General features: G+C 55.8%; 5 protein-coding genes and 1 non-coding gene across 6 annotated transcripts; 3 read left to right on the top strand and 3 right to left on the bottom strand.

The window, feature by feature from the left end:
• On the bottom strand, positions 1 to 5,671 carry BO70DRAFT_388646 (uncharacterized protein; the record flags this gene model as incomplete). The annotated part of the gene is made up of 9 exons (XM_025545998.1): positions 1 to 1,632; positions 1,707 to 1,775; positions 1,809 to 2,043; positions 2,080 to 3,056; positions 3,373 to 3,413; positions 3,778 to 4,129; positions 4,194 to 4,880; positions 4,934 to 5,308; positions 5,396 to 5,671. 9 exons carry the CDS (start codon positions 5,669 to 5,671, stop codon positions 28 to 30), a joined length of 4,617 nt encoding a protein of 1,538 aa, XP_025397690.1. The 3' UTR covers positions 1 to 27.
• Positions 5,672 to 7,086: 1,415 nt separating this feature from the next.
• BO70DRAFT_372598 (putative AMP-binding domain protein) lies at positions 7,087 to 12,654 on the bottom strand (the record flags this gene model as incomplete). Its single annotated transcript, XM_025544860.1, has 9 exons — positions 7,087 to 7,394; positions 7,453 to 8,082; positions 8,167 to 8,613; positions 8,739 to 8,980; positions 11,529 to 11,654; positions 11,725 to 11,983; positions 12,062 to 12,115; positions 12,335 to 12,470; positions 12,634 to 12,654. The coding sequence occupies 9 exons, from the start codon at positions 12,652 to 12,654 to the stop codon at positions 7,087 to 7,089; spliced, it is 2,223 nt and encodes a 740-aa protein (XP_025397689.1).
• An 824-nt stretch (positions 12,655 to 13,478) lies between these two features.
• On the bottom strand, positions 13,479 to 15,879 carry BO70DRAFT_94664 (putative serine palmitoyltransferase 1). Its single transcript, XM_025548866.1, has one exon. The coding sequence runs from the start codon at positions 15,544 to 15,546 to the stop codon at positions 13,678 to 13,680; it is 1,869 nt and encodes a 622-aa protein (XP_025397688.1). The 5' UTR covers positions 15,547 to 15,879; the 3' UTR covers positions 13,479 to 13,677.
• Positions 15,880 to 16,042: 163 nt separating this feature from the next.
• Positions 16,043 to 17,580, top strand: BO70DRAFT_411410 (metallophosphatase domain-containing protein; the record flags this gene model as incomplete). The annotated part of the gene is made up of 2 exons (XM_025547279.1): positions 16,043 to 16,247; positions 16,380 to 17,580. The coding sequence occupies 2 exons, from the start codon at positions 16,043 to 16,045 to the stop codon at positions 17,306 to 17,308; spliced, it is 1,134 nt and encodes a 377-aa protein (XP_025397687.1). The 3' UTR covers positions 17,309 to 17,580.
• An 871-nt stretch (positions 17,581 to 18,451) lies between these two features.
• BO70DRAFT_t215 lies at positions 18,452 to 18,541 on the top strand. Its single transcript has one exon. It is a non-coding gene; the product is annotated as a tRNA-Asp (tRNA).
• A 4,235-nt stretch (positions 18,542 to 22,776) lies between these two features.
• On the top strand, positions 22,777 to 25,020 carry BO70DRAFT_318601 (DnaJ-domain-containing protein; the record flags this gene model as incomplete). Its single annotated transcript, XM_025540419.1, has 2 exons — positions 22,777 to 23,411; positions 23,472 to 25,020. The coding sequence occupies 2 exons, from the start codon at positions 22,777 to 22,779 to the stop codon at positions 24,538 to 24,540; spliced, it is 1,704 nt and encodes a 567-aa protein (XP_025397686.1). The 3' UTR covers positions 24,541 to 25,020.
• Positions 25,021 to 25,271: the final 251 nt, after the last annotated feature.

Here is a 25,271-nt window from a genome sequence, read left to right as displayed (position 1 = left end):
AAAAAAAAAAAAAAAAAAAAGAACTACCTAAACAGAAAACCTCTTCCTCCCCTCCACCAACCCATCCGCCGCCTTACTAACCGCCACCCAAACGGGACCGAACTGCTTCACCTCATCTAACGCCGGGATAGCCCCGACCTGGTTATGATCACTCCAAAGACAGACGGCGTGGCCGGTGAGAGTGATTTTACCCTCTCTCTCTTCATCTTCTCTTTCTGCAACCGAGCCATCGGCCACAGACTCCTCACTCTCATCCGCATCAGACCAAGAAACATCAACGGTCCACTCATTCTCCCACTCGCGACTCCACAGGCGGATCTCCTTGGTGCCGAGGGGCGACGAGCTCGGGAAGCGTGGGTCGTAGGCCGACCCGAGGACCTCGAACGAGGAGACCGGGGAGTCGAAGAGGAGTTTGCAGGCGCGGGTGTTGCGGCCGGAGAGGGTGATGCGGGCGGAGTTCGGCTTGCCGGTTTTCTCTCCTTTGGATGGTGAGGATTTGGATTTGGTGATGGTGTAATTGAGCCAGTTGGACAGCGGGGTGTTGGGGTCATCGTTATCGGTGATGACGCGGGGGGCGAGGCCAGTCCAGGAGCATTTCGTACCGCGCGCGGTGTGGTCGACGCAGGTGATGTCTTGGCCGGCGGCGCTGGGGAGGGTGGATGCGGCGTCGAGGACGTAGGGCTGGACGCCTGAGAGGGAGACGGAGTTTGCGCCGGAGGTGAGGTCGATTTCCTGGAGGAAGAAGAGCTTGAGGCGGTTGGAGGGGGAGAAGGGGAAGGCGACGAGGTTGTAGATGAGGGTGCCGGCGAAGACCAGTAGGAGGAAGAGCGGGATGTGGTAGGTGTGGCGGTGGATGAAGGGGAGGAGGGGGGTCAGGAGCAGGGTGGATAGGGCTGCCACCGCCGTGTAGACAAACAGCGGCGAGCTGCCGTCTTGGGCGGTTTGGTGCAGCGCGCTGGTGAGGAGGAGGGCCAGGGGCCCGACCATGATGAGGACCAGCGGCGCGATGAGCAGGAACTGCAGAACCCACGTCCATTTCGGGAGCCCGGCGCTCCAGCGCTGCTCGTACTTGTAAACGTTCGGGTCTTCGTCGATGTCAGAGCCGTCTGCATGATTGTGGTTGTCGCCGGTGACGCGCACGTAGTTGGCGAAGGTGGTGCGCTGGCCACCACCGAGAAGGGAGGTCGATTCCGTCGGCTCGTCCTCCTCGTCATCGTCCTCATCGCCGTCGTGGACCGCCCCATCATGCTCCTCACCCGACGCCGTGCCGAGTCGGCTGCCGCCGTAGCTGCTGGCTCGTCGGGAGACCGGGGCGCATTGCAAGGCGTAGTCGGACTTGCGCGGGAGCGAGAAGAGCTCCAGGTACGAGATCCAGGTGGCCACGAAGGTGCCGGAGAAGAAAAAGAAGACGAAGTAGCCACCAGCCAGACCCCATTTGTTCTCATACACCGTGGCAATGACCAGCATGACCCATCCCAGCACGAAGATCCAGGTGAGAGTGTAGACCCGGTGCAGGGCAGACGGCCGGGCGAACTCGGCCACGCGCGAGACAAACCAGGCCAGGAACATCCAAGCCGACAGCATCATGCTCCAGACGGCATACTCGCTGCTGTGCACAATCAAAGGATTGACCTTGGTCACCAGATACGCCAAACCCACCGTGACAGCCGTCGGGATCGCAAACAGGAAGGGGAACCGGAAGAAACCCGGAGACCCTGCAGCGGCACCGACTCAAGGGTATCCTCGAGCTTCACCGACGTCCTGAACAGATACATCTTGTCGGCACGCGTCAGCGCAATGCCCGTCACCAGCAGGGTCAACGGCGCAACAATCAACAGCGTCACCGACAGCGCAAACAGCGTATGCAACTGAAAGACCACGAACGTGGTCCCAAACAGATCGAACCAAACAGCCTTGGACCCCTCCCCGCTCGCAACCCTCGCATCCTCCCTCGACGCGCCATCAAACTGTCCACTCTTATCCCCAACCAAACCCTCCGTCGTCGCCACCGCCGCGGACAACATATGCCACAGGGACCCGCGACTCGTATGCCTGGAATCATCCTGCTCAGTATGATACCTAGCCCTGGGCTCCATGAACGCGACATCCAGCCCCCGGAGGCCCATATCGCCCTCAAACACGACGTAATCCGTCTGGCTACTAATCAGACCGACCTCAAAGCCATTCGCAGCCAGAATGGACCCAAACGGATACTTCGACCTCATATACGGCCTAGTGACCTCGGTATCAGAACTCCGGAACAGGATCGCCCTGCCCCCAGCGCCAGCCCCTTCCAGATTCACAAACGTGTGTGGGAACCGCGCAATCGGATGCTGTCCATACACACGGGCCCCATTCAAATAATCCTCCTCGCCATTATTGAACAGCACAACAAGCCCCTTACGCGGCACATGACCCGGGGTGGTGAAGTACTTGATGAGCTGAAGACAACTCACAACGCCAACACCATCGTCCGTAGCGCCATACCCCGTCGACACACTATCGTAGTGCGCGTTGACCAGCACGCCACCGCTCTGGCCGGCGGGCGGTACGCCATTCGGTTCAAGCCACCATTGAGTCCTGGAGTCGTCCTGGCCGCGGATGTAGACGAGGATATTGGTGCCTTCGAAGTAGACGCCGGTGTTTGCGGATTTAAGCGGGTTGCCGACGAAGGTGAGGTTCGAGTGGGTGTCGTCGAAGACGAAGACGTCGGGCTTGTCTTCGTCGTGGGTGGAGTAGGCGCTGGACGGCGGGGTGGAGGTCACGATCTCGTCGATGCGCTGCAGCAGCCAGGCGTGCACGTCGTCGTTGCGTCGCGAGTTGTAGGGGTGGAAGCCGTCGGTGAGGACCTGGAGGTCGGCCCAGGCTTCGGTCAGGTCGAGGCCCGTGGGGTTGGAGGCTGGGGGGGACGGCAGGACGTGGTGGACGATCAGCAGCGGGATCACGAAGGCCAGGTACACAGTCGTCGTGATCAGGGTGACGGGCCAGCGGGTGAACGCGAGGGGATTGGCCCGCGCGAGCCGAGGAGCCATGGCGGAGGGAGCAGGGAGGGAATGCTCAGCAGGCAGCGGATCCAGGAGGTCGACAGTCGGTGGGTGGTGAGGAGAGTGAGGAGAGTGAGGAGAGAGAGGAGAGATGCGGAGGGGATCATCGCACGGTGCAGAAGGCGGTGGGGAAGCAAAAGTGGGGAGTGACGTTGTGACAGGCCGGGGTATTTTATGGTACCACAAGTGTACGGGTACGGATACCTCAGGTGTTTAGTCTGTTTACTAGGGAGGCACTGTAAATGCATGCAAAGATGAGTGAAGTCTATTCCGATGCGATAAAGATGCAATTCGTATCAATCAATCTTCCCAACTCCTGCCCATGCACATGTCGCCCCAGACGGCCTCTCTCGCGTAGATGGTTGGTCTCTATACAGCCGCGCCATGCAGGAGCAGGAATGTCAGTCACTCACTGTGAGTCGTGGATCCATATCTACGTCCATGCCTCCCTCCCTTAAGTCCACAGATATGCTAAGCCCAAACAAAACGAACGCAACCACTCCCCGCAGCCCAAAGACCGCCCCGGTGAACCGCTAGCAGATGCAAATTTCAAAGAGTCGTAAGCAACGGCCACAAGCCAGCCTGAACCTGGCCAAGCAAGGCGCCCCTCGCGCTGGCCCAAAACCGCCCGGAAAAGTATGAAACAATCACGCGTACAGAAAGGGAGAAAGAAAAATAAAAGAGAAAAGATATCAGAAGGAACAGGCACGCTCAAAGAAGGCGGGGTATCAACCATGGGTATGTCCAATGTCAATGTAGTCGTCGTCGTGAATCACCGTCGCCGCGGTCGCATGCATCAAGCCCGTCACGGGGTTTTCCTCCTCGTCGAGCTCGTCGTCCTCGTCGTACATGGTGGCCTCCGCCAGGTCGCGCGGAGGCGGAGGGGGGATGATTCGGTTGAGGAAGTCGCGTAGCCGGTTCACACCATCGCCGCTGAACACGCAGAAGACCTCGCGTTGTTGGTTCGTGAACTCGGGGGGTGCCTCGCGGCAGAACACCGTCAGCTCATCCCGCAGGAAGGCCTGGACCCCCGTCAGACTCAGGTGGGTCAGGCGAGGGCAGCTATTCAGCAACGCATGGATTCCCTGCACGCAAGTCAGCATTACTCCCACCCCTCAAATCAATCAAGGGTCTGTCTCATTCACTTACGGCAACCGACAGACGGATGCAGTAACTCAGATGCACCCGCTCCAAGCTACTCACGCCCCCCGAATGGTGCGCCGCCTTGGATCCTGCCAGGGCGTTGATGCTGTTGTCGGTGATGGACTGGCACTTCACCAGCCCGATCCTCCGGAGCTTGGGCAACGTGGCCAGTTGCTGCACGCTCGAATCCGTCAGGCGCGTGCAGCAGGCCAGATCAATGTACCGGATCCGGTTGCAGGATTTGACCAGCTGGGTCACCGCGGCATCGGAGATGTTGGAGCAGTGGCCCAAGTGGACATAGTGGAGATTCTTCCCGAGCTTGCAGATGGCCCAGACCGCGCGGTCGGTGATGAACCGACACTTGGCCAGAACCAGGTTCCGCAGGCGGGGAGCCGAGGCAACGATGCGCTCGACCGCATCATCGCGGACGCTCTCGCATGACGTCAAGTCGAGGATCCGCAGACTGTCCATGGACAGGTGCCGGGGAAGCTGCAAGAAAGCCGTGTCGTCGATCTCGGTACAATGGGCGAGGCGCAGCTCCCGTAGGTTCTGGAGCGTGGCCATGAGGGCTGTCACCGACGGGTTGGTGACGTGTTTACAGTCGTGCAGGTCAATCTCCAGGATGGCTGGGCAGTTGATGGCGAACGACATGATAGCCTTATCGGTGACTTGCGAAACCCCGTTCAGTTTCAGCTGCAGCACGTCAGTACCATCGCAACAGCATGGATTCCGGAGACAGGGCCTACCCGCTTGATCTGTCGGCAGTTCCGCGACACGGTGATCAGCGACTCGTCCGTCATGTTGACACATCCGGTGATGTTGAGACCCTGGAGTCGCGCACAGTTCCTGGCCACCGTGTACAGGGTGTGGTCCGTCAGATGGCGCAGATCCGAGACATCTAGGGCCTGTAGATGCCGGTTGCCTTCCACCAGGTCCGACACGCCCTTGTCCGTCAGCTTCGAGCAGTTGGTCAGCGTGAGCCGCTCGATCCGGTTGCACTGGGCGAACGGGACGACCGTGCCATCGCTGACGCCCTCCGTCAGGGCGGAGAGGTTCAGTCTCCTGATGAGCTCCGAGTACGGGAAGAAGCCGTCCGGCTTGCTCACCGAGGTGGTGATCGTCTTCATGTTGTCCCAGTTGTTATTGTTGTTGCACGAGGGCCGATGCCACAGGATGCCCACGCAGTACGCCGCCCATCCCCTGCATACCAGCATGCAGCTCAACATGTCGGAGGGGGCGCTGAGTTTCGCGAAGATGGCGATGAGGATCTCGGGGGGCAGCCGCCCGATCGGCGGGAGGATCATCTCGGCATCGATGTGGAGGTTTGCGTCGCGGGTCGCGATGCCGACGGAGGACTGCGAGTCGTTCGCCTGGGCTGTGAAGAAGTCGGTGTCGTCGTCGGCGGTGCGGTCGGGTGACGTCGATGTGGATGTGTCGGAGGGGGCCTCGCTCGCGAACCGAGCGGGTTGCCGTTGGCGGGGCATCGGGGCCGCCGTCGGGGGTTCGGATGGAGGGTGAGATGCTGTAGAGGAGCGCTGGCCGTGCTCCGATGTGTCCTGTCCTGGGGTCCTGGGGGTCCTGGGTTCACCCACTAGAGAAGCGTTGTCTGCATGGACGGTGTCCCATAAACTTCCGCCACCGAGTCCTTCACGGGCCTGAGTCGAGTGGGTCAAGGGTACCAGTACCAGGTCTGCAGTTCGAGGTCGAAACCTGTTTTGGGAGGTCGGCAGGGGACGAAAGGGGAAGGCCCAATAAGACCTGGATCAGAGAGAAGTGACAAGTTGTATCTGGAGTAGCGAAAGGGTTGTTGGGGGGGGGGAGGCGGTTATGAGGGAGAACGCGCGTCGGGGGGCGTGCCTGCAGCAGTTGCGAATTGGGAGGGAGCGGAAGGCAAGGGAGGAGGGGGGGGGTTGGTGGGCTAGAGCCTAGAGGGGGGCAAGTGTTGGCTAGTAGTAGTTCAGGGTGTCAGCTTGAGGCCGGGTGGGGAAGAGAGCCTCCCGTGGGGACTGTCAAGAACCAACCGTTTGACAAGAGGAGAAGAAGCAGAGTAGAGCAGAGAGAGAGAAAGAGAGAGAGAGAGAGAGAGGGTGTGACGAGGGAGGAGCAGAAGGAAGGGCGGGCGGCTGCGAAGGCGGGAGGAGAACAAGAAGAGGAGAGGGTGAGTAAGCCAACTTAGTGATGGACCTCAACTAACTAGTCAGTTAGTCGGGCTGGGCTGCAAGAGCAGTCACGGAGGCAGGCAGACAAACAGGCAGGCAGACAAGGTAGACAGGTAGACAGGTACAGACAGGTACAGACAGACAGGCAGGTGGATAGGAGTTGGGTGATTCACGGATCGGACACCTCGTCGGCAGGGCCAGCCAGCGTGAAGGAAGGGAGGGAAGGCTGCCGGTGATCCCTTCATCGGGTTGCTCGATGCCTGCCCCGTGCGCCCACTATTGTCGATGGGCTCCAATACGAGCCACGAATGCAGTAATGCCCTGGTTACCACTAATTTACCTAGTACCTAGGTGGTTCTGCATGCCTGGCGACCACCTCAACCAGCCTGTCTTTGCTGGGGTTCCAACATTGTTTGTCTATCGTCTATCTCCCACGGCATCAAGAGTCCGTGCGTTCCGCCCCTATGCATCCCCTCTATATACTCCATCCAAGGCAGACCACGGCTTTCCCCCCATCCACGAGGCAGTAGCCCGCGTGCTGCATTCCTGGGCTGACTCCCGGACATCGGTAAAACAAAGAGAATGTGCAAAAGGACTGACGGGGATGCCCTGGCCGCAACCGGCCCCAGGAATGGGCGCGTCGAGATCCCCGCCTCCCCCCCGCTATATATAACCCTAACATCACCATCCCCCCCACCCGAGATCTGTACACCGTCAGTGTTTCTGAGGCTTCCAGCCACTCATACTCGAGGCGCCCCTTTTGCCCAGTCCCGGAGGACATTCTTCCTGATCTTCCCGGTACTGGTCTTGGGCAGTTCCGCCACCACCTCCACCTCGCGGGGCACCATAAACCTGCTGATTCCGCTGTGGTCCCGGGCCCAATCAATCACCTGGTTGCCGTCGAGCTGGCGACCTTCCTTCGCGGTCACAAACGCCTTGGGTCGTTCGCCCCAGTGGGCGTCCGGCACCGCCACTACCCCGGTTTCCAGGATGTCCGGATGATCCGCCAGCATGGATTCCAGGGCAACCGAGGAGATGTTCTCGCCTCCTGTGTCTCGTTAGCAACGTCGACCGCATCGACAACACAAACAGACGCAATTCCGTACCGCTGATGATGATATCCTTGGCCCGATCCAGGATCTGAACCGCCCCGTCGGCATGCCACACTGCCAGGTCCCCGGAGTGAAGCACGCCGCCGGCAAACATCTTCCGCGTCGCCACGGGGTCTTTGTAGTAGCCCCGCGAGCAGATATTCCCGGAAAACACAATCTCCCCGATCTCCTTGCCGTCGCGGCGGACCTCGACCACACTCCCCTCGGGGACATCGGTCTTGATCACCCGCACCGGCAGACTGGTCAGGAACCCATGCCCCTGCCTCGCCAGTCTCTTGAACCTCTCGTCCGACGGGATGTTATCCCACGACGGCATATAATAGGATCTCGTAATTGGCCCGTACGTCTCCGTCATCCCGTAGACATGCACGGGATGGAAATTCAGCCCGGCCATCTGCTCGAAGAGATGCGGCGCCGGCGGACTGCCCGCCACGGTGACTTCAATCGGCACAGCCAGTCGTTTCGCATCGTGATGGCTGCAGAGCAGGGTATTCACCGTAGGCGCCGCGTTGAAATGAGTAACACCTCCCTGCTTCAAGATCGACCAGATCTGCGCATAGTCGATCTTCCTTAGGCAATAATGCGTGCCCCTGACGGCCGTAACAGCCCACGGGAACGTCCAACCTACACCACACACACCCAGTCAGTCAGCAACCATCCGAAACGTCCAAAGCCCCCAAGATCCCAGAATCCCAGCCCAATACATACCAACAGCATGAAACATGGGCAGAATCCACAAATATCCACACCTGCCCTTCCCCCTCTGCAAGCCCGACTCAACAATATTCCCCATGGCGGCCAGATAACTGCCGCGATTGGTATACTCGACGCCCTTGGGCTTAGCCGTCGTGCCACTGGTATACGCCAAGGCAAGCACATCATTCTCGCTCGCGGCCTGGGCCTCTAGGCCCTCCCACCCCTTCGCCCCGGTATCCCTATCATACCCCAACCCCTCCAAGACAGCCTCATCAAACGGACCCGACAACTGCCCCCCGGTTGCATCCGTATCCGTATCCACAATCACTGGCACCGCAGGATTCGCTTGCCGATACCGGCGGAGAAGCGGCAGGAACTCCCGATCGACGATGATGGCCTCCGCGTCCGAGTGCGTGAATATATACGCGATGTCGTCTTCTTTGAGGCGGTAGTTCACAGCTTATGACAGAGCAGACAGGTTAACCAAACTTATCCCTCCTAGGATGCCAAACACCCAATTCCAACAAACAGCCAAAGCCCGAAAGAAAGAAAGAAAGAAAGAAAGAAAGATGGACATCACAAACCAATATTCACCCCGCCGGCAGCCCCAATCCCAAAAATCGCCTCCAAAAACGCCGGCGTATTCGGACAGAGAATCCCCACGCGCTTCAACCCATGTTTCTTGAGGTAGTAAGCCAGCCCGCGCGCCCGGTCCGCAACTTCCATGTAGCTTCTCCGCAGGACTTGGTTGTTGGCAGTGATGTGGTGGATGGCTTGGGCCTGGATGCATGGATGGATGTATGTGTTAGCCCGTGATTCACCATCACTAAAGTACTAGTAGTCATCCATCCCCTCCCGCACAAACACAGCCCCAGAAAAAGCACAACAAACGTAGTAATCAGCTGAACTAACCTCGGGCTCAATCGCCGCCGCCCGGGGCAGGAAATATGTCGGCGAGAGGGTATGTTGATTCACCTGGTGGCCTGGGCCCTGCAGGGGGACTGGGGAGCCGTGGGCTTCATCGCCAGACGGGCGGAAATGGCCCAGCAGGGAGGAGAGTCTGGACTTTGGGGAGGACATGGGTATGTATGTAGGTAGGCAGGGATAGGTACTAGAGGTTAGGTAGGTAGAAGATTGTGATGGTAGCCAATGGGAGATTTAGCGTGTGATGGGGATTGAGGATGAATGGATGTGGTTGCTTTGGCTGGGATTAGATGTGATGGGATGTGATGGGATGTGATGGGATGGGATGGGATGGGAGGGACTGGGGGGAGGATGAAGAGGGGTACAGGCACAGGACAGGACAGACAGGGGCAGCAGCCGAGGGGGAATGCTGGCCGATTACTGCAGACTGCAGAGTTGCAAGCACCGATCCGGAGACCAAATGCGGGGAGGGCAGATCTGCGCCGGTCGGGAAGCGGAGAACCTTGTCAGTTAGTATTGTGACTGGCCCATTTTTTTCGGCAGGGCTGGGGTTGACCAGACTATTTACTTGCCTACTAGATACGTAGTAGTATTCAATATTCAATATTCAATATTCATAGTTAGAAGATTGCTAGACAGGCGAACATCCCTACAAACCAAAAAAAAAGAGAAACAAAATAAAACTCCCATTCTTCAGCTTATCACTACTAGCCTTAGTTGCATATCAACATCCTGCATAATAATGAGCAATTTAATATCGACTAGTCGACTCGGACTCGGACTGGTCATTCCGCCTTCCGCGCACATCCACATACCCACAATCCGCATCCCATAGTACAACTACTAAACCTGCACGCCTGCCCTAGAGTGTTTCTCTGAGATTAACCAGTGCAACTGCTGGACGAATCCTGTCTCTAGGGGGTATTAGCTTATCAGACCACGCGCACACACGCACACAACGCACACACAAAATAGACTGAAAATTAAGAACCCCCCCGTCGAAGAAAATCCAACCTTGAGGTGATGTAATGAGAGGGGAAAGAAAAGCGGATGGGATGGTAGACTGGCTGGCTGGATGGAAAGAAACTAGATCCATCTTTCCCCCCCTCTCTTCCCCTCCCACTTCCACCACGACAATACTACCTCAATACAACCTAACAAGTACTAATGCCCCTACCTATCAAGGCACTATAGATACAGCAGACTAGACCAGACTTTACCTTAGTACCTACTTACCTATCCTACCAATGAGAATTACGCCAGGTCTTGGGAGTGTGGTGTGGTACCTACCTTACTTAAAATACTTAGTATGTATCTAGTATCCAGTAGATTCAGATACATCTGGCTGCATGGATATCTCTTTAGTACTCCTCTTTACCAAAGGTACTTACATCATATATCGACCACAAGTACGTACTCCGTACTTCGTGGTGAGTGAGTGAGTGAGTGAGTGACTGTCAGACTGAGCGAGAGGTGAACGATGACTTCAAAATCCTACCAAAGTGGATCCTGTCAAATGGGACAGACATCCTCCCTCTATCTAGTACCTATCTAGTATCTACCCGCGCCTAGACACTAGACACTGATCGAGTATAGACGGTGCCAGCGGCATCACATCACATCATACTATCAGTGATCACCTCACATCATGGCAAGCGGCAAGATAGGGCTATCTATCAGTAGTTATCATTTGCAGGATACCCAATTTATATCCCCCACGACTACTCCATACAAGGACTGATCAAGCTGCAAACCAAGAGATCTACCCGGACAGGATGGATATCCAATACATCTAATCTTACTTACCAATCAATAGTTATATGGCGTAACATCAGGATATATATACAGCATACTTAGTAGGGTACTACGTACACTGCACTGCATACAAGGACATCTGAACCCAAGTACAGTAATATTATTTATTGCAAGAGGAACTTCAGACCAGACCAGACCACTAAAGATATTTTTTTTTTGAAGATGGAGGAAACCAGATTATTGTCGTCACAAGTCATTTGAACTCTGAAAGAAACTTCATGGATTAAAAACTCGCCACGGCGCGAAACACAAACCGGTCAGCTAATCTTTGTTTTTCTTGTCAAAACAACCATTGATTCCCAGGCGCGCGAACTTCCCCGCAAAATAATTTTTAAACTTTTCTTTATTTTTGAGAGAGAAAAAAAAATAACCATTGGGGTTTCGCTTTCCTCCCTTCTCCCCCGGACCTCCATGTTGCGTCACAAAAACAGAAAAGCCGTCTTGTGGGTAAATTCATCATGATAAGGTGTTCAAAGGTCAAGGTTGGGACACGTGAGAATCAAGGGTTGATCGGGGTTTTTTTGATTGCCGTCCATCATTGTAGTCGCTGAAAGAAAACCGTTTCGCGATTCCCATCCAATCCCATCACAGACAGAAAGCAACCAGCCGCGCAACGAGGTATCTAGTATCCGTACTGAGCGAGCTGGCTCTTGGTCTGCTCGTTAACACCCGCCGACTTCTGGGCGTGGACGAGTTGACGGCGAGCGGCCTTCTTGCGCTCGTAGTATGCACTGCTCTTAACCTTTCTCCGCTCCTCAAGTCTGTAGTAAGAAAAGAACCCCGTTAGCAGATGTCCACTATCCCACACCTGTCCACTCAAAGAATACGTACCTGGCAACAACGTCCTGGTACTTCCAGCCAACCTCGTGGCTGAGACGACCGACGGTGCAGTACTTGCGGCCGGGGCGCAGGCGGAGAACGCGCAGAGCCTGGGGAACGACAACGCGCTTCTTCTTGTCGTAGGGAGGAGGAACACCCTCGAAGACCTTGAGTCTCTCCAGAGCAGCGGCTCCACGGGCGGTCTTGTGGGGCATCATACCACGGACGGCCTTGTAGAAGATGCGGGAGGGAGCACGGAAGTGGAAGGGACCTGTAGCGGTTCAGCACGAGTCCAATGGAAGCAATATCGCCTTCCCAGGAGTGGTGGGAAGTTCTTGGGTGGTCTCACCTCCGCGGGTGGGGTTGAAACGGGTCATCTTGCGAAGGTAGGCGTGGTACTTGACTATATCACGGATATCCAGGTCAGCCGTCTTGGTTCAAGTATATATCGCAACGCATTCGTGTCGTGTGTCCCCCCCCTAATATCATATCATGTCATATCATATCCTCCAACATAAAAATCTCATCCGAAGCATCCACCATATCCGAATCTTCCGCACACACAAAATCCAATGACACAACGAATTGAAAAGACAAGAACCGGGTCGGAGTAGAAACGTACGCTTCGCGCGGAAGAACTCGCCGGAGATGTTGAGGGCTTCACATCTCACGACGACGATCTTCTGGCCGTTGAGCAGCTGCTTAGCGACAGTGCTGGCCAGGCGACCAAGAAGGTGTCCCTTGCCGTCAATGACGACCTGCAAATCCAAAGCAACAAGTCAGCCACACAATTCTTCTGCAATTCAAGGGTCTCGCCCTTCGCTCTCCTCATCTTCTGCCTGTCTTTCGATGTATATCTCTTTCTGGGGGTGCATTTGTTTCGGGGAAGAGGCGTGTGCATGTGGAAGGGGCGGTACGCACGACTGGATCGATGGAGGACATCCTGCTCTGTCGGTCACCGGTTCAAAAGGAAGATATCCAGCGAAAGGAAGAGCGCTGCTCTAGGATACTCCCTTGGGATGTATGTTGTCGGCGGTTGTTGTCGTTGTGGGCAGGTTCAACGCACACAACGATGTCGGATGAGTTCGCTGGTTGTCGCTAAGCGAGCGGCGCTACTTCCTCTTTGTGCGGGACGAGCCCCGTCCAGGGCCACAGCCCTAACCTCCCAAGTCTCCCGTGGCTTGGACATCACGTGAGCCGTGCCCTGATCGGCCAGTCTTCTCCGATGCAGCAGAGGTGCAGGGCTGGTTCGTGGGAATTGGTCGTGCCATGGTGGTATGCATACTGGATATAGGATAGGGTAGCCGGGTGGTGTATTCCTTCATCGGTTCATCCCCCTCATCCCCTCCCCGAGATACAAACTAATTCCCCCCGTCCGGGTCGCTCGCTCGCCCGTCGTGCAGCCTGTCGAGGGTTCCGCCGACACTACGCTGCCTGAACCCCGCAAATACAGGATCGCGATACAACTAGACCCAGTCTTCCCCCAGACAGCCAAAGCCCTTGACTGACAGCCACCACTGTCCACGGTCGCATTCCTCCACAAATACGTCAATTGATCGGTGCTCATGATCCAGGAGAAAGTATCTGCTTAACACGCGAGCGATCACAATGTAATACGCAGAATCGCATAGATCAGCTCACCATTCTCCAACTTCCAACTAAATCAGGCACCACCCCGACCAACGCCCGGATCCACTGAAAGTGTACATACATTGTCTAGAAAGAATGATTATTGTATACATTAATATTAATATAGTCACAAGGCAATAATGTGGCAGTCTCCCATGCCATGCCTTTGTTCAGCGAGAGACACAATAAAAAACGACTGGTAAAACGCCCAAGACTCGTATCCGTATCCAAAAGAAGGCACCATTGTTGATCCCAGCGAGTTGATATAATCCCAAGACATCATGCGGCGTAAATTAGCTTGTCCTTAGTCACATCACACGGAGCCGGACGGTCCGTTCAGTATAGAGGCTGGTTCGCGTCGTGCGTACCTCTCGCAATGACCTCTTCCAGGGGCCAGCGAGGAGGCTCAATCAACTTCGGTCCCTTCGAGCCGTTGTCCCGAGACAGCGGCTCTCTCAGGCCACCTGCAATCCCAGAGGAGAACTTAAGCTGCAGAGCGTCTCCGATCTCATCGCATGCCTGCAGGATGCGATCGAGGTCATCTTTGGTGTGTGCGGCCGAGATGCACAGCCGCGCCCGGGAGAGCTCCAAGGGCGTGGCAGGGTAAGTCACCACGACGACGGAGATCTTGCGCTTTAGCATTTCCCGTGAGAACGCGGGCATCTTCGCAGGATTGTACAACATGAGGGGAACAATCGGGGAGTCATCATGGCCATAGACAATGAAGCCAAGCCTCTTAAGCCCGAGTCGGAGGTAGCGGGAATTGAAAGCAAGTCGTTGCATCCGCTCCCGTCCCTCACCCGGGTGGAGAGGATCCTCATCGGCAATGAGTCGGAGCGATGAGTAGATCTGAGCCAGGACCGGCAGGGATGGTACTTCGCCGTATACTTGGCCGGCATTCGTGCAGCGCAATTTATCAACGATGGCCTTATCGGCGGCGATGTAGCCACCGTTGGCACCGAAGGATTTGGTAAAGGTGCCCATCAGAATCTCGACTTCCGACGGATCCACCTTGAAGTAATCACACACTCCGCGTCCATGGCGCCCGACAGCTCCGATGGAGTGTGCCTCATCGACAAATAGATGGAACTTGTACTTCTTTTTAAGAGCCAAGATCCTAGGAAGATTGCACATGGTACCTTCCATAGAGAACAGACCCTCGACAGTGACAAGTATCTTCTTCCACGGCCGATGCGTGCGGGGCTGGCCCTGGGAGATCGCTTCCCTGAGACGCTTTTCAAGATCGGCCATGTTATTGTGAGCAAAGACCTGGATGGCTGCGCCAGACAGGCGGGCACCGAACCGGATGGATGCATGGTTGAGCTCATCTGACAAGATCAAGCATCCCTTCTCTACAAGTGCCGGGAAGATCGTCGCATTGGTCACAAAGCCCATCGAGAACACCAGGGCGGACTCCTTGCCCACAAAGCGGGCAATCTGGTCCTCGACCTCAGCATGCAGCTTCGTAACCCCTGCGTCAGCAGTCGCTGCAATACAGATGCCTTCCCGCCGGAGCGTCTCTTCGGCAAAGTCCGTGCAGGGCCCTTCCGACTGAGCAAAACCGAGATAATTATACGAGCTCAGATTCAGTGTGTCCGTCGTCGTGCCCGTGAAGCTGAAATGAAGATTGTCATCCGTGGTCCGGTCAAGCAGAGTGACATGCCTGCCCGGAACGCCGATGATCGGCCGCTCGAAGCAGTCGTTGATTCTTTGCTTCAGCCGACGGGTATAGAAGCTCTCGAAATCGCTGTACAGCGACGCATACCCATTCTGCGGCCGCAGGTGCCGATAAGCATGTGACCGAAACCACTTATCCAGGAAGTCGTTGATGTGGCCCAGGAAGATCAGGAGGAGGAAGCTGACATACGTCGTCAAGGCGAAGAAGTACGGCGGGTCATCGATGACCGGGTCCGGGATCTCACCCCCGGGGTGCTCGCTCGTGTACAGATGGGACGGATCGCCCAGGAATCCGAACTCGGCGTGCTGCTTCGCCAGCCTGCGAATGGTCTCGGGGTCGGAAGGTGCCTGGCCTTGTGTTACTGCTGTCGCCCTCATCGGAACGGGTGGACTGCCACTAACCGCACGGAGGGAAGACACGGCGGTGGAAAGGGCATTATGAGGAGAGTCGGAGGAAGCGCCGGAGCTGCCGCCGACGTTGTCAGAGTCCTTATCGGGATGCGCTTTACTGCGCTTCCACCGAGGCATTGTGGAGGAGAGGGCTCAGAGGTGGTGGTCAGCCACAACCCGCGATATTCCAGCGATTGAAGGGGCACCGGGACTCGGACAGCAGGACAGCAGGACAGCAGGCAGGCAGCAGTGAGAAGGGGAGGAGAGACAGGGGAGGTGGGATGACGGAGGGTGCTGCAGCGAGCGAGAGCTGAACGCCCATCATGTAATCATGTAATGCTTCGGCTCCACTGCCGGCATCCTTCGGCGCCATTGCCGCCCGCCCATTGGTCGCTGCGGCACTGCGCCCGAGTCGGAGTTCATTGGCCAGATCGCTGACTCAGCATCAGCATGGTTGGCACATGGTGGCTGCAGTAGCAACGGTAACAGTGACTGACTGTTCACTATCTAGTTCGTATCTATACCAGGCCACCAGCCTTGTGATATCGGTCGTACAAAGTTCCTGCTAAGCCTTCCCCAACCAAAATAGAACCACCACCGGGCCCGACGGGGCTGGTGCTACCGGGCTGGAAACATGCGACCAGAAACACGGACAACACGGTTTGTCTGCGTCTCCGATACACACGCGTACACCCCGTCCGAGGCGGGTTTCAGACTTCCAGCTGGCGATGTTTTGATCCACGCCGGCGACCTCACCAACCACGGCAGCGCAGCTGAGCTGCGCAAGACGATGAGCTGGATTGCTGCGGCCGACTTCGAAGTCAAAATTGTCATCTGTGGTTAGTAGATAGTCTGAGACTGATACGAAGTCGTCTACGGCTCTGCGCCCAAGGGGCGGCTTGTAGGGCTGGAGCCGAAAGGCGAAACTACTAGGCGGAAGTAGGATGCATGCTGAAGCCGGCAGTACCCAGGAAACCATGACGTTACACTGGACCCAGGCTTCTACGCCGAATACGGGGCCAAATTCCACGGTCAGCTTCTAGAAGACCCCCGGCAATGCATCGAGATCGTGACCGAAGCATCACCCTCCATCATTTTCCTCAGGCACCAGTCAGCACTAGTCCGGTTGATCCGGCCCAACGGCCCAAAGACCATCTTCAGGGTCTTCGGCTCTCCATATTCCCAATCACCCGGCACTTGGGCTTATGGATACGAATCCGCAGACGCTGTTGCGCTTTGGAGCTCCATTCCATTGGACACCGACATCGTCGTGACGCATACGCCGCCTTACTCTCACTGCGACAGCCGAGTAGAGGGCTCACCCGCTGGATGCGAAGCCCTGCGTGGGGCGTTGAGCGAGGTTCGACCGTCACTGGCCGTCTGTGGCCATGTTCATGAATCGCGAGGTTATGAAAGGGTGCGATGGTATCCGTCGCCCGCCTCGTCATCGACAACGACAACAACTGACACACCGGAACAGCAGCATCATGCTATCCGGGGCACTTTGCCCCCTCCAGGCAGTAGAAAGCAAAGCCTCGTCGATCTCACGGGAAAGAAGGCACCGAAGTTAGATAACGATGACTTCGCCGTCAATGACGTTCAACGATCTCTCGACATCCTGGCCCGATCATCGCAGAACGTGATGTTGATAGAGTTGCCCGACGGACCACCTCAACGGTCTCAGTCGTCCGAAGCTGATCAACCAACGTCATCTGCCCTGTCTTCGTGCCTGAAGGGCAGACAGAGCGACGTCGAACAGAATCGGCCCCGTTCCCAGAGACGCGAGACATGCATCGTCAATGCAGCGATCATGGCGACCAGTTGGCCGCATCGAGGAGGGAAAAGGTTCCACGCTCCTATAGTGGTCGATTTAGAACTGCCGGTCTGGAGAGAACAGTAGAGAGCAACTGAATCCCGCGGGTGTGGAGTGATAAGCCCCATTTTCTTTGTCCTGGATCGCCCGGCCACGGATCGAATCTGATGGCTGGGTTTGCGACGTGGGATATCGTTTGTTGCACAGCAGACAGCTTGAGCTTTGACCTGTGGTCTGACGTATGAGTGGCCACTTCGGGGCGGATGCGTCAGTAGTTGCCTTGGAACGAGAAGGACAGTTCAGTGCTGGTAGCTCGGTCCGCCCTCCGCTGTTTTAGGTATTCTTCCCGATCGGAGTGGCAGTGGTTGTCAATCGCGGTAGACAGGCAGAAGAAAGTTACATCATGAGAAAGTGAAAGAGACAGCAAGGCGGTGGTTGTGGTGGTTGTGGAGGTTATGCTTCATAGCTCCCTTGCTCTTTGTCATGTGTCGGAACGTCATTTGATGAACCAGAAATCCGGAATCGAACAAGTAAACACCAGAGACCGATGCCCAGCAACGCGCAGCCCCTGGGACCCCACTTTCTTTGAAGCAACGGAGCAGTGGCAGCAGGGGCAACTGGAAAGCCGCGCCTCAAGGACCGATCACCCATGCAAGATCACCTGAAACGTCCTGGGTGAATGACATCCTCCTGTAAGCCTGTCGTATGAGAGGTCTCAGCCAGGTGAGAAGTCTTGCGCATGCTCCTGGTCTGTGATGGCAATATGAGTAGAGAGCAATTTCTTGATCATCGACCAGTAAGAGATAAGAGGGGAGCTCATTCGCAACAGACCGATGGGCCGGCGCTTGATGCTGTCCTATGAATGGAGTGTGGCGGGGGGGGGGGGGGGGGTGGGTGGACAAAGCCTCCTGACATGGAACACAACAGGGCGTAGATACACGCCGAGTACCTGGGAGCCCAACATTAGGGGAACACATGTCCCGTATCCAGTATGTACTTGACCGTATACTCCAGAATGTACTGTAGAGATGCCCCCGTGGATGGGGATCTTGATCGCCCTTGTCCAGCACGGAAGCTCACTTACCCACTGTGGGTCTTTGGTGGTTCTTGATCAGAATGAACCAAGCAGGATGATGTCAGTCTCTCAAGAAGGATGAAAGGCAGTAAGCAGTGTACGGAGTGTTACCAGTCGAACATGTAACCAAAACCTGAGGCAGAAAACATATCAAGTCCTTGATGGTCTAACGGTCATGATTTCCGCTTGTCAATCCTGTACAGGAACAAGCGCGGGAGACCTGGGTTCGACTCCCAGTCAGGGAGACTTCTTTTTTGTTTTTGCCCGTTTTTCTTGCTTAAGATAAAGTCAAGGCAAGGTGGCTCTAGCACTTTGCGCGCACTCCTTGTAGAGTGCAGCTGTTTCAAACCCTTGGTCCTCAGTAAGTAGGTAGGTAAATCCCACCTATCTAGTCTCTAGCCTTGCAGAAGACCACCATCTCGCTGTGCGGGACCAGCCGTGCACCGTACTTTCCCACTCTCCTGGATCCACTTGCAAGAAACCGGGGAGATCCCAAAATTACTCCCCATACGAAGTTGATATCTGCCGGATATTCAGCTCCAACTGTGATTCCTCAGCACTGCGCACATCCAAGCAGCTTGGACTCCAGGCAGGCCGCCCGTTAAACCCCGGCCGCCAGGGCCAGGCCACCGCCACGGTGAAACCGCGCAACGCCACTGGGCTGGGGTCAGCGCGCTAAGCTGGCATGAATCGCTCCCATTCAGCCGTACCGGTCCACTTATGGGGCTTGTGGACTCCGACTATCGCTCAAGACGGTTAGTTAGCCGCCGGACTGGATTGATAAGATGCAGCCCGTATCGATATTCGTCGGCATTATTGGCGAGTACCGTGATAATAATAATCTCCGCGTGCAGCTGATGGACTGACTGGGATGTTTCGCAACGCTTACTGTGTCACCGACATGAGACCGGAGGTCACTCTATCTACCACGAGGCCCTCGGAGTCTGCGACTGGACCAGCGCCCCCACACTCCACATGAGGGCTTGCGTAGGTGGATGATGTGAGCCCAGCAAGGTACGAAGTGGTCAGCTAGGTTCAACGGCAGGGCTCCTCGGGACCTTCTCCCTCCTCCTCTCTACTTTCTACTCACGGAGTAGCCCACCTTGTTTCCAAACCACGCCGGGGATGGTCATACGTCTGTTGTACATGTACCATCTCGGCTGCGCGGAAGGTCAAATGGCTGGTTGGTGTCAACCGACTCGGCAAGGCAGGCCAAACAATCGTCGCTTCATCTGACAACGCCCTAGATTCGGCGATGGACTCGGTGCCAGCGAGAGGCTTCATTCCAGTTTCAACAATGAAGGGCCGGGTTTAAGCTCCTGCCAGCGTTTTGCATCATTATCCTTCATCATACTCTAAAGCAAACCTTGACCAAGAGCTGCAAGGCTTCCCCTTATTCCACCCCCCCATTCCGGTCCATCATTGGACGGGTGGTGTCGTGAAAGTGAAGCACCCGCCATGCAGACTAATGCCGGGACAATCAGTGCATGGAGAGCGGGCGCAAATAGTTGGCTCAGCCATGCGGCCGACCTCGGGTGCAGATGACTTCGTTTAGGGTCCGATTACTCCTTCGAGAACGATCCGCTGGACGAGGAATGTTCTGCGCACCGTGTCATGGGCCCGGATAGGCTCGAGTGGGACAGGCAAGGTAATCTGACAGCCCACGGCGTGATGTAAGACAGACCGAGCACCTCTACGATCAAAGCGTTCAATGGCAAGCCACCCTGCCATGCTCTCCTCATGCGTTTGACCTGGACCGTTTGATGCAGATCGGAGGTGATGGATCTACACCGGTCGGGGCCCTACCCCACGGAACTGTGATGGATGTTGATGTATCTTGTGACGGTGTTACCGCCGTGATAGCTGGAAGATTACCAGGTACGCGGACAAACAAGAGGATTATGTGCGGAACCGGTCGGGATCATCCCACGGGACTCATCCACGCGAAGCCCGGATCGGATCGATGATGGCTGTAACCATGGAAGCCCCCTCCAGGATTAGCGTTCCTGGGAGAAGATGAGGGTATCTATCTATCTAGTCAATGCGCGTGGTTCCGAATGAGTAGTGCATTGCGAAAGGATAGCCGGGCCACTCCACCGCACTAAGGCAGATGCTAGATGATAATGGGAAACAACGAGAATTGGCTGAGCCCATTCCATCCTCGGTGAGGCGGCAGGATTCAGACTCGCTGGCTTAAGGACGCAGCCCGAAAAGCGCGCGCAGGTGACTGTAGCCCTGATTGGACCGAGGGCCAGAGGTGACGAGAGATGGGCCAACCACCCATTGGTGGTGACGGTGTTCCAGCAAGCCGCAGTCACTCGTGGTCGTGCGGGGTTCCAACTTCTCGCAGTCGCAGGGATGACTCTGGGCGGTGGTGAGATCCGATCGGCCAGGCAATCAGCAGCCTCGGCGGTGCATCGGAGAGGGGACGATGGGGCCGGCTGTACCTACAGAAGGATGTCCGTCTGCGCATTGGACGAGATGAGACCTGGTGGATGACCAAACGACTCCCCGTCCTGCAGACACCCATGGTTCGTTCGTCTGGCTGTAGGAGTAACTTCGACGCTAGGACGGGGACAGGCAAACTGGGATTTCTGGGATTTCTGGGATTTCTGACCAAGCGCCGGTCGTGACCGTGATGGAGAGATGTGACGGAGCATCGTATCTTACTTGCTCCAGTGGGAGTATACTGTGTGGGAACCTGGGAGGAGCACAGAGGAGCACAGAGTACAGAGTACAGAGTACTCCGTCGAGGAGGAGGGAGTATATGGCCCTGGGACGGGTAGTTTAAGAATAACTATGGATGTATCCCAGTAGATGAACCCCATTCGGAGCATCCCTCACCCGAATCTTTCGTATTGTACCACTTTCAGTTCCTGGTTTCCTACTGTATATTCCCCATTCCTACCGATTCACCTCTTCGTCTCTTTTTTTTTTTTTTTTTTCTCGATTCCCTCCCTCTTTGTTAGGGCTCCAGCTCATTATTGTCTGAGTCAATGACAAACGCATCAACGATTGACCGCTCCTTGGCCATTAACCATTAACCATTGACCATTGCCTATCGAAGTGACTTGCTGTCTTTTTCTGACAGTTCTCCAAAGCGGGCCCCCGGGCATCCTCCCCATCGGCGGTTTCAGTGCCTCCGGCTGGTGCTCCGCCTGTCTTTTCACCGCTGCTTTGGAGTCCGGCGGCGTCTGCCCCTCAGGGACACTTCTTCCCCAGAATCGGGACCATTGTATCTCACAATAAGAGAGGGCATTTTCGTGCTTCCAAGGACGACGATCAAAGGACAGACTCGGGGAATCATCTATCCCTCTCCCTTCACTCGTTCATTCCGACCTGATCAATAAAGAGAGAGAGAGAGAGAAAAAAGGAAAGAGCTCCCAACTCCCAAGTACATAAGCGAGAGGCTATATACTGCCCTATCCCACCCCTGCCCAACAGGCCCCTCATCCCCTCCCCCCCCTCGTGGCATCATCGAGCGTCCTCTAGATTCGATACCTACCCGCTTCACCAGCCTGTTCGACCCATTGCTCAGCATCCCCGCTGGCGGTTGTCCAGCATCCAGCATTCCTGACTAAACGTGGTGCCACTCTCACCCCCCCATCCCTCGTTGGCTCGGGGTTTTCTGCCTCTCTGCGTGTCTGCTTTTTTAGTGTTTGGCCAGGGAGCAGCTGCGTGGCGCAGCGTGCTAGGTTGGATCTGACCCTTTCTCGTGGGGGGAGGGGAATAATTCGCGCCTATCACCAAAGCAAGTTTACCCACCCTGGCTGGGCAGGCAGTCGGTTTTCGCCTCTCCCGTCACAATACCTCTACAATACGGCCCCAATACCGATCCCTTTCCCCCTCCCTTCCCAATTCGTTACCCGCACCCGATTGGGGAATAATAATAATAGTCATCCCCTCCCGGATCACCCTCGCGCTTCGCTTTCGCCTTCGCCTCCAGCTGGCTGCTACGGCAGCACTCGACTCAACTCACCACCCACTTACTCCCCCTCACTCATCATCACTCATCTGTCGCTCCCTCCCTCCCTCTCCCTCCCTCCCTCCCTCCCCGATTCTCCCCTGTCTTTTGTCATCCTGCATCTAGACGCCCCCCGGGGCTTCTTCTCTATTCTCCGGTCTTCTCCATGAATTGGCCGCAGTTCTGATCGAGCAATTGACGGATTGTCACGAGCACCCACGTCACCCCATCCTGCCGTCCATCCGCCCGCCTTTCCCTTCCCCAAGTCCCAAGGTACCAAGGTACCTTACACATCCACGCTACGCTATCGCTGCATCCCTTTAGGTTCGCCTCTTCCGTTCGCTGTCCACCGCCTCGGTTGTCCCTGAGTCTTTTATACAGCGCCACACGGCGGTCCCCATCATCGCGCTCTCTCTCTCACTCTACTGTACCCACCCATCTTATACCAACTGCACAATCCGTGTATGGTGCATTTGTTTATGTTCCTCAATCGTCCCCGATTGTCGTCCCCAGAACATGTCCTCCGCTCCAGATATCGACCCGTATGCGGTGTTGGGGGTGCCGAAACATGCGCTTCTGCCTGATATCAAATCCGCCCATCGCAAGCTGGTGCTGAAATGGCACCCCGACAAAATCAAGGATGAGTCACTACGCAGCAAGGCTCAGGATGAGTTCCAGAAGGTGCAGCAGGCCTACGAGCTTCTTTCGGATGACACCAGGAGAGCCAAGTACGATGCGAAGGTGCGTTTGGCGGAGCTCCAGCGTGAAGCGAAGGCGAGGGGGGTCAACATCACCACATCATCGCCCTACTCCGCCACCCGAGCAAGCGGCTCCGGCCAGCCCCGTGAGTATCGCAATGGCCGGATATACGAGGAGAGGACACCCGCCGATACCTCCTACTTCGATGACGATGTTCAGTTCTCCGAGGGGTCGAGGTCAACGTCCCGCAAGCACGATGACTTCAAAAAGCGATACAGCAAGACGGAGGAGAAGAAGAAGAAATCCAAGGCTGATCCGATCAGTGCGGCAGCTCGGGCGGCAGCTCATGCGGCAAAGGAATCGCGCGAGAGTCGCGACACTGCGAGAACGGCCCACACCGATCGCGACAAGTTCCGTACCAGGGAACGAAAGCGGGAAGTCTTTGAGAAAAAGTATGAACGGGCCGTCCCGTACAGCGATTCCGAGGATGATGGTGGTGCATCGGATTCCAGCGCACAGTCCTACTACGTCAAGGTCAAGCGGCCCTCGACTGAAAAGCGAAGCCGGGAGTCGTCTTCCCGCAAGGCCAAGCCAGAGTCATCTCGCCGACGAGACCCTCCCCGCTACGAAGAGGAATATTCCGACGAGAAGCATGTCAAGCTACATATGGACGCCAAGGATTATATCCAGCGCTCCAAAGGGAGTGCGCCCATAAAGGAGGTCGATGGTCGGAAGCAAACGTCCCGTTCGCCCCCTCGCAACTATGGCTACGAGTCAGCCGATCCGGAGTCTTCCTCTTCACGGCACTCAGGTCGGACGAAACGGCCGAGCAAGGAGAGCGTGCGGACTTCCAGTTCCCGCAATGGTTCGTATGAGACGCTGGAGACTCAGCCGCGATCCTACGAAGGCAAAGTACCGAGCATGCCGACCGCGGCCACATCACCCACAGTCAAGGTCTCTCCGTCCCTGCGTCCCTCTCTTCAGCCGTCCCGGTCTACAAGCGCCTCACATCCTCATGTCCGTTCCAAGGGCGGCTTTAGCCGCTCGGAACTTGCAGGCATGGTCCATGAGGCCACCTCGCGGACAGCAAAATTGAGATCGGATAAATTATACGACTCCGGGTACTCGAGTCCGGGCACACCAGAGATGGTCCCCGGGGAGAGTTCGCCCAAGACGACTCGGTACAAAGTGACAGAAGATCCTGACGCGTTCCCGCCAGATACCAGCATCCCGCCACCACAGACGTCCCCGAGACATGCGTACTCCCCGTCACGCCCCGATCGCCCTGTGTCAGGGCGTCCGATGCAGAAACCGCCTACGAGAAGTAACACTTACACCTACCCTGCGGAGCATTCGCTCCGTTATGAGGCAGTTCCTCGTCCAAGCGTCTCAAGACAGTCTTCCAGTCGACCTCCTCTCTATGCTGAATCCCGCCCGAAGGAGAAAGATTACAACAAGTACGCACGCGAGATTGGACCAGATCATGTCTCAACCCCCCGGGATAGCTACATGCGGAAACCTCACTACGACAGTAGTTATGACATCCCACACCTAAGCCGGCGGCCATCTGCTTATGCTTAATGATAAACGAAGACGACAGCAAATGACAAGGGCCCGTCCCACGATTCAACGCACGCTCACGATTTTTGATAAGCTTTATTGATAAATTCAGTGAAGCACGCGCATTTCTTTCTTCACTGGCACTCACCACAACCATCTTCTCTCATCATTCCCGAGTCGCCGCATCCATTGACGTCTTCCAAGACTGCGTTCGACGCCAATGGGTGCCCCTCATCCCCTCCTCTCAGGATAACATTTATCACCATTGCCATTATCATACAATATCTTCTTCGTCATTGAGTGCCATAATTTGACCATTCTCTCTCTCCTCTTTACTGTTTTCCTCTTTTCTCATCTATCCCCATATTACTGTTTTTATTACCACATTTCTTTTTTTTTTTTACTTTTACTTAACTGTCATTATGTCGGCGCATGAACCGGTTTGAACCTGATGCATTTTCAATTTGATTCCTTTTTTTTTTTCTTTTTTCATGCTGGGTCGGTCGGAGGTGATGATCATGGAATTTGGGAGGTGGCATGAGGGCGGTCGGGCGGTCGGTACCTGCAGTACTATCTTGCAAATGAACGAACAACAACACAAACACATCCAGGGATACGCACGGAGTATGAGTATAACATGAGTGATGATGAACATTCAACGAATGATGAAACTGATTCGGGTGGGGGGATTTCTACTACTGCCTAGTTTAACCTACCTACCTACCTATTTATCTATATACTTTTTAAGTGCC

This window comes from Aspergillus heteromorphus (genome assembly GCF_003184545.1).
Source record: "Aspergillus heteromorphus CBS 117.55 chromosome Unknown BO70scaffold_20, whole genome shotgun sequence".
NCBI classification, from domain to species: domain Eukaryota; kingdom Fungi; phylum Ascomycota; class Eurotiomycetes; order Eurotiales; family Aspergillaceae; genus Aspergillus; species Aspergillus heteromorphus.
This window is presented reverse-complemented; position numbering and strand designations above follow the sequence as displayed.